The sequence below is a fragment of the Corythoichthys intestinalis genome, chromosome 4 (genome assembly GCF_030265065.1).
Source record: "Corythoichthys intestinalis isolate RoL2023-P3 chromosome 4, ASM3026506v1, whole genome shotgun sequence".
NCBI lineage: Eukaryota > Metazoa > Chordata > Actinopteri > Syngnathiformes > Syngnathidae > Corythoichthys > Corythoichthys intestinalis.
In genome coordinates, this window is record NC_080398.1 from 48,096,038 (window position 1) to 48,111,179 (window position 15,142).

At 37.9% G+C, this 15,142-nt stretch overlaps 1 protein-coding gene across 9 annotated transcripts in view; it reads left to right on the forward strand.

Annotated features, from left to right (window-relative positions):
* The window catches only part of LOC130914342 (trafficking kinesin-binding protein 1-like), a 43,609-nt gene that overhangs the window by 21,246 nt on the left and 7,221 nt on the right, over positions 1 to 15,142 (forward strand). For 5 of the 9 annotated variants that reach the window (XM_057833427.1, XM_057833421.1, XM_057833428.1 and 2 more), the window contains 12 exons: positions 3,413 to 3,489; positions 5,476 to 5,592; positions 5,794 to 5,894; positions 7,873 to 7,984; positions 8,283 to 8,361; positions 8,479 to 8,609; positions 8,677 to 8,751; positions 8,950 to 9,087; positions 9,208 to 9,284; positions 9,368 to 9,607; positions 9,860 to 10,188; positions 13,998 to 14,435. In XM_057833427.1, the coding sequence (XP_057689410.1) occupies positions 3,439 to 3,489; positions 5,476 to 5,592; positions 5,794 to 5,894; positions 7,873 to 7,984; positions 8,283 to 8,361; positions 8,479 to 8,609; positions 8,677 to 8,751; positions 8,950 to 9,087; positions 9,208 to 9,284; positions 9,368 to 9,607; positions 9,860 to 10,188; positions 13,998 to 14,435 (1,888 nt within the window). In that variant the 5' untranslated portion in view covers positions 3,413 to 3,438. Of the gene's footprint in view, positions 1 to 528; positions 1,458 to 3,412; positions 3,490 to 5,475; positions 5,593 to 5,793; positions 5,895 to 7,872; positions 7,985 to 8,282; positions 8,362 to 8,478; positions 8,610 to 8,676; positions 8,752 to 8,949; positions 9,088 to 9,207; positions 9,285 to 9,367; positions 9,608 to 9,859; positions 10,189 to 13,997; positions 14,436 to 15,142 lie in introns of those variants that run through there. The other 4 variants (XM_057833422.1, XM_057833426.1, XM_057833424.1 and 1 more) reach the window with 3 other exon arrangements.

The following is a 15,142-nucleotide window of genomic DNA, read 5'->3' on the forward strand; positions in this document are numbered from 1 at the left end:
GAAGCAGGTCATGATCCGCCAACTTAGCCAATCATCATAGCGTTTGCAAGGGCGTCACCACCCCTATACCTCATCCCCCCCTCCTGCTCTGCTCTCTCCAGGCAGGCACCTGGTGTAGGACAAAATCAGTCTTTCAACTTCACATCCTCAGTAACGGTAACGGCATTGCAAAGATGGGAAAAGTAATTAATTACATTCCTCACTACTGAAAAAAATAACACAGTTAGAAACCTTGTTATACTCTCATGCAATTATTATCAACACTGGTAGTTATGTAGTATCTGTCTGTACGACCATGAGAAAAGAAAGTCTTTTGAGTATAAACTGAAAGGAAACGTGAAAGACAAATGGCAAGGTGAATCACTGTGCAAATTGTGCAGCACTCTTTTGTTGTCTGCACCATTACATCTACAGTTTACTACCATTGAGTTAAGCTACTCAAGCATAGAGGAGTTCACTAAGCTGGTGTCAGTTTGTCGTGCAATTTCAGTAATTAATAGGGACTAATGAGCGTAAAGTTGGGCTCCCTGGATGTGCCCCACATTCATTGGTACAGTATGTGCTTTCACATATAGCAAAACCAAAACCACCGAAGACTGTATGGCCCCACCTAGGAAACAGGTGGTTGTTGTTGTTTGCTACTATTGTCTCCGGAGGCTGAACCGGACTGTACCAAGTTGCTATTACTGCACGGGGTAAATGACTAACCTGTATTGAAATACACCCTCAGAACAATCATCAGGTTAATGTCTCTTTTCTAGATAGTTAGATAGAATGATGTGTTAAATATTTTGAACACGCGAAATGTGTTTTGAAGATGAAGATTGTTTGAAATTCTTTTCACATCTGATGGCAGGATGAAAAAAAATACTCTGTGACAGTTTACCCTCATCTGATAAGAAGCCATGGGACATTGACTAGCCAATCACAGATAAGGGGAGGAGTCGAGGTGTATGATTGTCACCAACACAATCGCACACACTTCCACACACACTAGGGAAGAAATGACACAAGGACAGCCTTAGCAGATCACATAGCTGACTTAATATGTATTTATTTGTTTTTGCTGTGAGACATAGTGACCACACTTCTGCAACTAAATCGATGATAACCTTAAAATACTTTTTTAAAAAACTATTGCTGCCTGGAGTTGTTCTGGACTTGTGATATTTGAGATAAGTGTTAGAATGTCTAGGTTGGTAGTTGCGATGGAATTGCACATGCAGTCGTTGAAGTTCAGAAGTTAGCCTCTCCATTTGAATGGAAGATGGCACTTCTCCCGTTCACTGGTTCTGATGATGGACCGGAGTGTTGGCAAAAGGATGCTACAGAATTTGTTTTCGTGCCTGGACAAGGAAGCACAGGACAAGAGGAGGAAATGGATTTTATTCTGGCAAGTGAGAGAGAACGAGAAGAGGTGGTTGAGATGGATGAAGAGCAAAGAGTTCTTTCAGAAGGTAGTTGGTACTATATGCTTGTAGAATTACTTCCAGTTACGTAATGTTCCTCCTAACTTTAAAATCATTAAGTGCTTCTTGATTAGTCTAACCTGTGTTAATCTTTGTTAAGAAGGGGAGCTGATTTCACTCACTGATTGTGTGTTGCTGCATTTATCCCACTTTGTTAAGCATACAATGATTAGTTCCCTGAGAAAATCTGACTTTTACATGCCAGTGACGTTTATGAGCATATTAATATTCTTTTTGTTCAGTGTAACACCTAACAATCCTACAAATAGGATGTGGTTTAGAAGCAGCATCTGTATTTTTTACACTGTAACATTATGCTTTAACTGACATGAAGAAACTATATTTTACAATGAGCCTTTATAACACATATTCATATTGAGGTTTTCTAAACAACTGTGTTTGTTGTCTTGGTCTTTATTTCCTTTGATCCTGCAGAGTACCCAATTGTTGCCCTGTACAGGCTTATTAGACAGCCTCGTCTCTAAACTTTAAATTCCATTAAGCTTGTTCCTGTAAAGCACTCAGCCGAGCTAGCTAACGAGTTTACTCCAGGCTTTAATTACAGTTACAGCAAAAAAATCTTTTAAGTTTTAATTATCATGTAGACTCAACTGTCAATTACATGATCTCATCTCATCTGCATGCTCCGTCTTAACATTGTAGAAAGAGTCGACTTAGGTTACATAGACAATATGTATTGTTTGTAAAACACGGGAGAAAATGGCCATCCCCCTACATATTAGATTACAGTCACCTATTCAATGGCGGTTATCGGTGGCGACATTTACTAGTCTTCAACACCTGTTAACTACTTGGATCAAATAGGGTAAACAAATGAGTAAAACTATAATGAGTCAAAAAGTCACTCTATAGACTCTGGATTTTTAATGGCCTCTTGGGTTTCATAGGCTCATTTATATCGTACACTGTTGCTTTTTTTTTTGTTTGTTTGTTTGTTTAAACAGTTTAACCTACTTATGAGATTTTGTTTTTGTTGGGACATTTGCAGTTATGCTATTACTACAATTATCATTTTCAAATGTTTTCTTTGAAGTATTGCTATAAGAACAAACACCGCACTGTAAGTTGCAACATTTGGCAAGTAAAACAAAATCGTGAAGTGTTTTCTTTTATAATAGTGGTTTTTCATCTTTTCATTTGTTTTCAATATACATTTCTTCAGTACGGTCCTGGTGTTTAAACAGGGGAGCTCCTGGCCCACCTGTGGCACAAGATGAGTATCTTTATTTGCATCGTGCACCTCTGTTTTGAATTTTGGAAGGTCACAAACTTAGCATGTGCCTACACTGTAGGCTGCCGTATTGTACTGTTCTAACTGCTGTTTTAAAGTAAATGATATATGATATGAATAATTGTATGTCTTATGGCCTTATGTGAAATTGTGGCACTACACATTCAAAAAGCAGGACATTCCATACCTTGAATGCATTGATGAGACTTCACAATTTATCACACTAGACTACATGAATACATTTAGAAATGGTTAGCAGGTTTCAAGTACTGACAGAAAACTTTTAATAGAACACTGTCATCTTAATCAGTCAATGTTTGTGCCCGAGATCTTGGTATTTCAGTACAGTTTGGTTGAGACCGTATTATGAACTAGATGAATTTACAGTATACAGGTATACTCTCAGATATTCTGTATCTGTTCAAATACTGTTTATTTGGAGATTTGTTTTTGGAATGGGGGGGCGGGGGGATTGGTAAAACATTTTACTCAACTGTATTGTGACGTGGTTTTGTTTATCTTTATTCCGCAAAATGTCAGTAGACATAAGGTTAGGGAGTGGCGATTAGTGATAACCACGGTAGTAAATGTTTGCTGCCTTTTTCTTTTTAAATTAGTTATTTGCAGTGGTGTCTGAAGGTTAGCTGTGGTGTACATAAAAGTGCAAGTCAACCTTCCCTTGTTTGTGCAGTGCTGTGTGCTGATAGAGTTGGACAGATGACAAAGACTTACAGTGACATTGACGCCGTCACTCGACTGCTGGAAGAGGTGAGATATTTTCAGCTACTTCATATTAAAACCAAATTAGTCCACATCAACTCTTTGACAAACAGTTTCCAAGTATTAGAACTCAGTCGACATATTATACATATATATATATATATATATATATATATATATATATATATATATATATATATATATATATATATATATATATATATATATATACACACATATATATATATATATATATACACATATATATATATACACATATATATATGTGTATATATATATATATATACACATATATATATGTGTATATATATATATATATATATATATGTGTGTATATATATATATATGTGTATATATATATATGTGTGTATACATATATGTATATATATATATGTGTATACATATATGTATATATATATATGTGTGTATACATATATGTATATATATATATATGTGTGTATACATATATGTATATATATATATATATGTGTGTGTATATATATATATATATGTGTGTGTATATATATATATATATGTGTGTATATATATATATATGTATATATATGTGTGTATATATATATATATGTACACAGTGAGTACACCCCTCCAATTTCTGCAGATATTTAACTATATCTTTTCATGGGACAACACTGACAAAATGACACTTTGACACAATGAAAAATAGTCCGTGAGGAGCTTAATAATAGAGTTAATTTATTTTCCCCACAAGATAACTCAAAATATAGCCATTAATATCTAAACCCCTGGCAACAAAAGTGAGTACACCCCTTTGTAAATACGTACATCCCTAAATGTCCAAATTGAGTACTGCTTGTCTTTTTCCCTCCAAAATGTCATGTGACTCGTTACAGGAGTGCTGTCAGCATTGCTGCAGAGATTGAAGAGGTGGGGGGTCAGCCTGTTAGTGTACAGACCATACGCCGCACTCTACATCAAAATGGTGTGCATGGCTGTCACCCCAGGAGGAAGCCTCTTCTGAAGACGGTAAACAAGAAAGCCCACCCGTCTCATCAAACCATAAGACATGGTTCCAGTAATCCATGTGCTTTGTTGACATGTCTTCAGCAAACTGTTTGTCGTCTCATCAAACCATAAGACATGGTTCCAGTAATCCATGTGCTTTGTTGACATGTCTTCAGCAAACTGTTTGCGGGCTTTCTTGTGTACCGTCTTCAGAAGAGGCTATTATATCATCATAGCTTGTTAGCATGTTCTTTATGCTATAGCTATCTGAATAACTCTAAATAGCTATGTTACATGAACATGCCAGGCACGTTCCCACTTCGTTGTTTATGCGTCATGTAATGTTAGCATACCGTAATCTTATTCATCCTGTTGTTCTCTATTGTATTTTTACTTTAAATTGCCTTTCAAGATGATGACTGTTCTTAAATTTTCCCCAAAAATGGGACTTATACTCCAGTGCCACTTATATATGTTTTTTTTCCTTTTCATTGCGCATTTTTTGGCTGGTGCAACTTATACTCAGGTTCGACTTATAGTACAAAAAATACGATGTATGTATATGTATATATAAATACTGTAAAAAAAAATAAATAAATAAAAATATATACATATACACTGGTATGTCATTTAATTGAACAGTGCTACACAGAGATCAACAACTAGATGACTTGCCCTGAAGGGTTTGTTTCAGAACCTTCTAATCAATGTTATTGCTTTGTATCACACTGAGTTGTATAATTCACATTGCAGTCATACTAATGATTAAACTAGGGTGTCTTACATAACTATCATCATTTGGGAGGGGTAACCGTATTATACAGTATATTGATGCATCAATTGTTGTTTTTATTTATATATATATATATATATATATATATATATATATATATATATATATATATATATATATATATATATATATATATATATATATATATATTTATATTGTTAGGGGCCCAAACGTTATTTCTGTGGAGGCTGTACTGTAACTCATAACCCTGTTGTTAAATATCGGATCATGTGCAGAAAGAACGTGACTTGGAATTAGCAGCTCGCATCGGCCAATCACTACTGAAGAAAAACAAGGCCCTGAGTGACAGGAACGAACTACTGGAGGAGCAAGTTGAGCATATACGAGAGGAGGTGGGAGAGTTACCATACGATGTGTCAAGCCGTTTTATCATTATCAACATACTTAAAGTTCCTATTCAATTTCATTGACTACCCTCAAACTTCTGAGGCCATGTTTTTAACATTGTCTACTCCAAGGATATTATTTTGCTCACGAATGCAATAGTCTGATACACTCTTCAAGCGTCTTTCCCACTACTTATATTCAACTAGGTATCCCAATTGCGCCATGACGTGTCCATGAAAGATGAGCTGTTGCAGTTCTATACCAACGCTGCTGAGGAAAGCGAGGGGGAGTCAACCACTCCCACACCGTGAGGCACTTTCTATTTTATTGCATCTTTCCCCACATCTCATGACATATTCCTCCAAACAAAAGACTGACCAATTAAGTAATGTAACAAATATACAGTCATGTGAAAATTTAGGACACCCCATTCAATATTCAATTATTTATTAAAAAATGTTCACATCTCAATGTCTGAGCTTGTTTTTCTTTATCACTGGAAAAGAAAGTGATTTAATTGCAGGTAAATAACAAAAAAAATGTTTTACTCATTAAACCAAATATATCAAAAAATGCATATTGTAACTGAGGAAAAAGTTAGGACACCCTACCACCTAATAGCTAGTGTTACCCCCTTTGGCTGAAATAACTTCAGTGAGACACTTTTGTAGTCATCTACCAATCTTTGACATCGGTCTGAAAAAAGTTTGCCCCACTCCTCAACGCAGTAGTATACTTTCAGCTGTGAGATGTTTAAGGGGTTTCTTGCATGTACCAGCTAGTGTACTGGCCAGGTCCTGCTGCAACTAAGCATCCCCAAACCATCACACTTCCACCTCCATGCTTCACAGTTGGTATGAGGTTTTTTTCCTGAAATGCTGTATTGGGTTTACGCCAAATATGTCCTCTGTTCTGGTGTCCAAATAATTCCATTTTAGATTCATCTGTCCAAAGAACATTATTCCAGAAGTCCTGGTCTTTGTCTTCATTTACTCTGGAAAACTTCAGTCTGGCCTTCATGTTCTTCTTGGAGAGCAAAGGTTTTCTCCCATGAATGTTAAATTTGTGTCATCTCTTTCTGATTGTATAGGCATGCACTTTCACATCAACAGTAGCAAGAGCCTGCTGTAGGTCCCATGACATTTTAGGGTTTTTGGAGACTTCTTTTCACATCTTGTTGTCTGCTCTCAAGGTGAAACTGCTTGGACGGCCAGACCTGGGCATGTTGGCAGTTGTTTTGAATTTCCTCCACTTGTAGACTTTTTTTCCGGACAGTGGAATGGCGGAATTTATATTCTTTTGAGATCTTTTGAAATCCCTTACCAGACTCAGAGCCTACAATCTTCTTTCTGAAGGCCTCAGACAGCTCATTTGATCTCACCATGCTGTTTTCTCTCACTTCAACAGTCAGTCACTGTTGAATGTATTTTGTGTTGAGGAGTGGAGCAAACTTTCTTCAGACCGATGTTAAAGACTGGTAGATGGCTACAAAAAGCGTCTCATTGAAGTTATTTCAGCCAAAGTTGGTAACACTAGCTATTAGATGGTAGGGTGTCCTAACTTTTTTCTCAATTAGAATATGCATTTTTGTTGATATATTTGATTTACTGAGTAAAACAATGTTATCTTATGTTGTTTACCTGCAATTAAATCACTTTCTTTTCCAGAGCTAAAGAAAAACAAGATCAGACATTGATATGTTAATATTTCTTGGTAAAGAACTCAATATTTAAAGGTGTGTCCTAATTTTTTCACATGAATGTATGTAATACAGAATTTGAGAAAATAATTGATTTGGAAAAAATGTTTAGGCAGTTTGCTCTGACCTTCTAATATTACGGTAGCTTTTTAGTTACGTACCGATAAGACAAGAAAAGTTATGACAACTGTTTTAAGAGTGATGAAGTCCAATTGCACTATCTGCAAAATGAAACCACATTTTCGTCCAGTTCACTCTTATTTATGTACTGTATATGTAATACACTTATGACTACATTTTTTTTTTCATGGAAAACCCTAGGATGAAGTTCCTTCCAAAAATTAGCAGTGAAGCAAAATTAAACAACAGTACTGTATCTGTAATCTGTATACTGCATACTGTAATCTGTGTCTTCACTGAACAAAAGATATTTTTAAATGTGGAATTATTTATATTCTCAGCTAGTCTTAACGTACTACATTATGCTTGTTTACCAAACTCAATGGCCTGTTTGAGTACTGTATTTTATATACAGGCTACTGCAATGTTACGAATTTATGTGTTTATGTGTTTTCATGTGTTTCAGTAGTGTACGACCCACTGAGAACAACGTGTCGACGCCAACTTTTTTCCCGTTGGACTCCTTGCAGAAGAAACTGAAAGATCTAGAAGAAGAAAATAAGTCTCTTCGCTCTGAGGTTCTTAACACCAAAATTGAAAAAGTATTGTTTTGCATGCCAGTATATGTGTTGTGTGTAAATCAACATACCGGTAACTGTTATAGTGAGATATGTATTGCTTAATGCAACAAACTGTTGAATATGTTTTAAGTGGATAGTTTCCACTTACCTGTAAAGTTTTTAAAAAGTCATTGATATATCTTGGGTCTGTCCATTTTCCATTTTGCAAGTGACATGAATAAATGTGTTCCATACCCACTGTTGCCCTTTAGTGTTAGTAAAAGTTATTTATACTGTATATACTGTTTTGCTTAAGGCCAGTCATTTGGAGACAGAAACCCTCTGCTTTGAAGAAAAAGAACAACAGTTGGTCAATGACTGTGTCAAAGAACTTCGTGAGTATTTAAGCCCCTTGATTTTTTTTTTTTTTTTTTTTTTTTTTTTTTTCTTAATGTTTACTGTTATGTGAAAGTGGAACCTGCTTACCACTTTGCTACTTCTGCTGTTCTCAGGCGTTGCCAACCTGCAAATTTCCTCTCTGGCTGAAGAGCTGGCAAAGAAATCTGATGATGCTTCCAGACAGCAAGAGGAGATCACTCATCTTCTCTCCCAGATAGTGGACCTCCAGAAAAAGGCCAAGATGGTGTGCACATTGCATTTCGCTAATGTGATATTTATTTATTTATATTGAACTGATTTGTTTTTTGCAGTATGCTGTAGAGAACGAAGAACTCACACAGCACTTGGGAGCTGCCAAAGATGCTCAGCGACAACTCACTGCTGAGGTAAGTTCTACCCCCTCAAGTAAACCTACAAATTTGTTTGCAAATATTAATACATGGTTCAGTCATATGCTTTCCTTTAAATTAACCTCTCTCTTTTTTGAAAAAGCCTATGGGCTTGATAACAAAGCAGCAATGGTAAACCCGTAACATCTGATTTTTCACTTCTTTCATTTGATTTTTCTTTTGTTTCTTCACTAGTTACGTGAGTTACAGGACAAATATGCTGAGTGCATGGAGATGCTACATGAGGCTCAAGAGGAGCTAAAAAATCTAAGAAATAAAACTGTTCCATCTAACACACAGAGACGTTTCCATTCTCTGGGCTTGTTTCCAATGGTAAGCAGGATAAACTAAAGTAGAAAATGCAGCTTATTCGGCCTTATCTAATTATATTGATTCAAAGTATTATGTTTATATGATTTATAAACATAATAACAAAAATATGCTTTTTTCTAGGACTCTCTGGCTGCAGAAATAGAGGGCACCATGAGGAAAGAACTACAGATGGATGACCCAGATGTTGAGGAGCAAAGGTAAAATTAAAAACCTCTGTTTGCCTCAAATGCTAACCGTAATTTGTTATTTCAACCATTTTTCCATGTGATTTTCGCATTAGACTGCAGCCAAAACGTGTGTTCCAGACTGTAAAAAACCTCAACCTTATGCGTCAGCAGCGCCTGTCGCTTGCCCCCTCCCCCCTCAACATCCCAGGCTCCAATCAGTCATCATGCCTCACTTCGGGCCGCTCCAGCCGGGTGGGCACACCTTGCTCCAACTCCATGTATGGCAGTGAAACAGGAAGTGGAATTATGCTAGACAACAGGAGTAGCTGCATCTTGGAGACGCCAGATAATGGGTACTAATTCGTATTACTATTTCATCCAACAAATCTAGCTTTTGATTCTGTTTGGTCAAGATATAATTTTGTTTAAGAACTAATACAAACCCTGTGTCCTAACCACCATGTTGTGAAACTAAATAAATCTTTTGATTCACTCTGGTGAATTATGAAAGAGAAACTGCCACGCCACCCTAGAACTAAAACAGCAAATTCTTTGGAAAAAACACATATAGAAATTGATTGTAACAACCTTGTCTGTTGGTACAGGTCAGAGGACTCAAATAAGCGGCCCCCTGGGACTCCAGGCACCCCTGGCAGCCGTGACCTGGAGGCAGCCCTCCGGCGTCTGTCTCTACGCCGCGACAACTACCTCTCGGAAAAACGTTTCTTTGAAGAAGAGAGGGAGAGGAAATTGGCATACCTGGCCAAAGAGGAGGAAAAAGGAGGCGGTGAATGTAGTGGAGGCCCAGGGACACCTACAGAGAGTCTGTTCTCGCTATGCTCTCATCCGTCGCTGGGCAGCATGTGGTCGGGATACTCATTCACCGCCAGATCCTACCTACCGGAGAAGCTGCAGATTGTAAAGCCGCTAGAAGGTGATTATTCTTCTCAGAGCCACAATCCATTTAATCTCCTGCATGATGACAAAGACAATCCGATTCTATTACACAATGAAAATGTTCAAAAATCCCCACAGGATTCCCTTCAACCAAATAACAATCCGACTAAGTCACAAAATCAAGAGCATATTCAGAATCAGTTCGACGGTCAGTATCTGATTTTACATACATGTCGTCGCTCCGAATCTTTAATAAATACCCGAAAGCTGCAGCGGCGTTTAGGTGTGGTGGAGCTCAGCCTCCAGCAGGGCTCACATTCTCACTCTCATCCTTCTCCTGCTGCTGTCACAGGTCTGCTGGAGGTGTTAGAAGCCCAGCAAGGCAGTTTGAATCTGCAGCATTCATTTTACTTTAGGCACACTCAACCGCACTGTTGGTTTGAAATATAAATGCGCAATCACAGATATTTTTACTATTCATCAAATTTAGGGTTGGAAGACTACATTTTTGTAGTCCCCTTTCCAGCCGATTGAGTCGGCCATGATGCAAAGGCAAGTTTATATTAGGTTGTGGATGAAATATAATGCTTCCACAAATCATGTCAAGGTAAAACTGTTACTTGGATATGCTTTAGAATGATACCATATGCCTGAAAAATTGGCGATACACCCCCCCTTTAAAGGGAACCTCGGACTAAAAAATGTGTAGGCTCTAAAAAGCCACAATTGTTGTCTTTTACTAAAATATGTTATTAGAAACACACAAAATATTGCCATTAATTTCAAAATCTATAATATTTAGTACATGTCTTCACATACGGAGGGCGCCGTGTTTTATGGACGCTCGGGGTGATGACATAGATTTTCACTGTCACTCGACGAATACTACCGGGTAACTAAAAAAAATACAAAAAAATATAAACATTAGCAATACTGCAACGTCCAACACTTGCATTTTCCTGTTTCTTCTGTTCATTTTGCTTTTGCTGCTCGTTTTGTGAAATATCAACAGTGCTGTCATGCTCATTAATGTTCCTCTCGGGTTCAAATTGAAAGGGTTGAACAGATGCCATGTTTATGTCGCTAGAGTCATACTCTGGAAGCCCGGCAGAGGTCAACAACAATGGCGACCTACTAGTTAAAATTTTTTTACAAATAGTATAAAAACAAAAACATCAAGAGGGGTTTCAATATTAAATGATTATTACTCATAATGTTTATCTTTTAAGAACTACGTCTTTCTATCTGTGGATTCCTTTAAGTTCTTCTAAAGCACAAAACATGCACTAAAAGAACATATACACATTTCTTGTGAAATCTGGGAGGGGGTGAGGGCTTGTTTTTTCCTCGTTTACTCGTCTGCCACATTAGCTTTTCAAACTGCTGGTTTGTGTGCATCCCACAACTATTTTATGTTGTGTGGCGCCATCTAGTGTTGGATACTGTTTATTTCTCAAAGCAAAACAAGCAGGTTTTATCTGCACTAATGGATAAAAGATTCATTTCATTCATATTCCATGCCGCCTATCCTCACGAGGGTCGCGGAGGTGCTGGAGCCTATCCCAGCTAACTACGGGCAGTAGGCGGAGTACACCCTGAATCGGTTGCCAGCCAATGAAATACAAAATATGCAGTACAACATCAGTCATCATTATTTTTAACTAGGTCTATGGTGATGGTATAACGTAAACAGACATTGTTTGCATGTCAATTTGTGGGCATTAAGAGTGTTTAAGAAAATGTATTTCTTCTACATTTACCTTCAGCTTTCGTCCTTTTCACTCCACTTTTACTCATTTCTTTATTTCAATTTTGTCTTTGCCCTCCTTTTTTTGTTCTTGCCATTCTCTTCTTTGTGAAAGACTTGAATAAAATTCTCTTGTTTGTTTACCTTCCATTCCTCTTTCTTTTTTGAGGCTGCCAAACATGTTTTTGTATTCTGAAATCTTAAATATTGTTTGTGCATTATGTGTACAAATGTGTCCAGGGTATACATGCCCACCCTACTGGCAAGGTTCACGTGATTTATGTATGTCTAGATGTATATTTAAAACTACCTTCTCACAAGTAAATATAGCATGACATTTAGTGCAGCTATACAATGCCTACCTGTAGTCATATACAGTGGTGGTCAAAAGTTTACATACACTTGTGAAGAACATAATGTCATGGCTCTCTTGAGTTTCCAGTTATTTCTACAACTCTTGATTTTTCTCTGATAGAGTGATTGGAACAGATACTTCTTTGTCACAAAAAACATTCATGAAGTTTGGTTCTTTTATGACTTTATTATGGGTGAACAGAAAAAAGTGATCAAATCTGCTGGGTCAAAAATATACATACAGCAGCGCTAATATTTGGTAACATGTCCCTTGGCCATTTTCACTTGAATTAGGCGCTTTTGGTAGCCATCCACAAGCTTCTGGTTGAATCTTTGACCACTCCTCTTGACAGAATTGGTGCAGTTCAGTTAAATTTGATGGCTTTCTGACATGGACTTGTTTCTTCAGCATTGTCCACAAGTTCTCAATGGGGTTTAAGTCAGGACTTTGGGAAGGCCATTCGAAAACCTTAATTCTAGCCTGATTTAGCCATTCCATTACCACTTTTGATGTGTGCTTGGGGTCAATGTCCTGTTGGAACACCCAACTGCGCCCAAGACCCAATCTTCGGGCTGATGACGTTAGGTTATCGAAGAATTTGAAGGTAATCCTCCTTCTTCATTATCCCATTTACTCTCTGTAAAGCACCAGTTCCATTGGCAGCAAAACAGCCCCACAGCATAATACTACCACCCCACTTTGGGTTAAAGGCCTCACCTTTTCTCCTCCAAACATATTGCTGGGCATTGTGGCCAAACAGCTCGATTTTTGTTTCATCTGACCACCGAACTTTCCTCCAGAAGGTCTTATCTTTGTCCATGTGATCAGCAGCAAACTTCAGTTGAGCCTTAAGGTGCCGCTTTTGGAGCAAGGGCTTCCTTCTTGCACAGCAGCCTCTCAGTCCATGGAGATGCAAAACACGCTTAACTGTGGACATTGACACCTGTGTTCCTGCAGCTTCTAATTCTTGGCAGATCTGCTTTTTGGTGATTCTCGGTTGAATCTTCACCCTCCTGACCAATTTTCTCTCAGCAGCAGGTGATAGCTTACGTTTTCTTCTTGATTGTGGCAGTGACAAAACAGTGCCATGCACTTTATACTTACAAACAATTGTTTGCACTGTTGCTCCTGGGACCTGCCGCTGCTTTGAAATGGCTCCAAGTGACTTTCCTGACTTGTTCAAGTCAATGATTCGCTTTTTCAGATCCATGTATGTATATTTTTGACCCAGCAGATTTGATCACTTTTTCTGTTAACCCATAATAAAGTCATAAAAGAACCAAACTTCATGAATGTTTTTTTTTGACAAAGAAGTATCTGTTCCAATCACTCTATCGGAGATAAATCAGAGTTGTAGAAATAACTGGAAACTCAAGAGAGCCATGACATTTATGTTCTTCACAAGTGTATGTAAACTTTTGACCATAACTGTATATATGTATATGTATATATATATATATATATATCAAATCTCCATTTATACCTGGTTCATAAAATTAAATTCAAACTAATTATATACTGTACTCTGCGTTGATGAAAACACAGTTTGATTCTTTAAGTTTTTGGTAGAGTTGATGTTTCACCTAATTTCTATAGGAATTTAGCTCATGTTAACAGCTTTGGAATGAGCATAAGGTTTCAAATGTATTACTTTTAGTGAAAGATGTGCACAATAAGGTGCCATCAGATGGGGGGAATAAATCATGACTGAACAATAGTTTTTCATGTCTTTTTTACCACCTAGGTTCTGCAACCCTCTATGCATGGCAGCAGTTGGCTCAACCCCACATGGGCGCTCTGCTGGATGACCGACCCGGCGTGGTCACCAAGGGTTTTCGCACTTTAGCACATGAGCAGGACGAGGTAGACTGCTGGCAACTGGACCAGCCAGAGGAGGACGAAGTCTCGAGTGACTCATTCGCAGGCTTATCAGGAGACAACTTTTCGGACCCTTTGTACTCCAATTCTCCACTTTCCATCCACTGCAGCCAAAATAGCAACATTGATGCCAGTAGCCACTCAGAAACACTGCAGAGTGAAAGAGCAGGGACATTAGAGAAAATTCAATCAAAAGATTTTAACCCTTCTTCAAGCCCACCCCCTTCTTCCTCAACACCATCTTCCTCTGGGATGAACGGGCATGTGGATTTCAAGGAACTCGGCACATTGGACCACATGCCTGGTGAGGTCGCATATTAGCTGGTGTTACAAAATCTCCCCCTATCCCCACCCTGGAGCATGGGGTTGTCAGTGGGTGTGTGGTGTAGCCTAATGGGTGGGAGGGAAATGGTGGACACCTCAACATCCCTGTGTGACACCCCATCTTGCATGTCACTCTCATCTGCACACATCAGCACATCCGTCCATCCCATCTGCAGTCCCGGTGTGTGCTGCCATCGAACACCATCAAAACAGAGTACTGTACTTGTATTTATTTATTTAATCTATATTTATTCACTTCAAAATCCTCATTACTTAAATATTTTCCTTTCTGTGACTGTGCCATATTTTATTTCGACCAGTTGCTTCTTCTCTCACTGGTTACAACATTGGGAATACTGTACTTTAAAAAAGCCCAACACGAAACATTCTGAAATGGACACATCTGACTCTACTTCTCATCTAAATTATCTACAGCTTTTGTTTGGAGTTGTTTGTATAAATATACTAAATGACGTGACCAGTGAAGGAATGTTTCCATCTTTCAGTGCTTGATTTTTTTTTTAGATTTAAACTAATGGTACCCTTTGTGTCTACTAATTTAAATCTAGCTTGCTTTTGAACTGCATAGCTGAACAATTTTGACAAGTCCCAACACACTGACACTGCTCAGGGTCATATGAGCTCATATATCAAGTCTTATTATAGAGCAGCTGTCCAAGTCACATG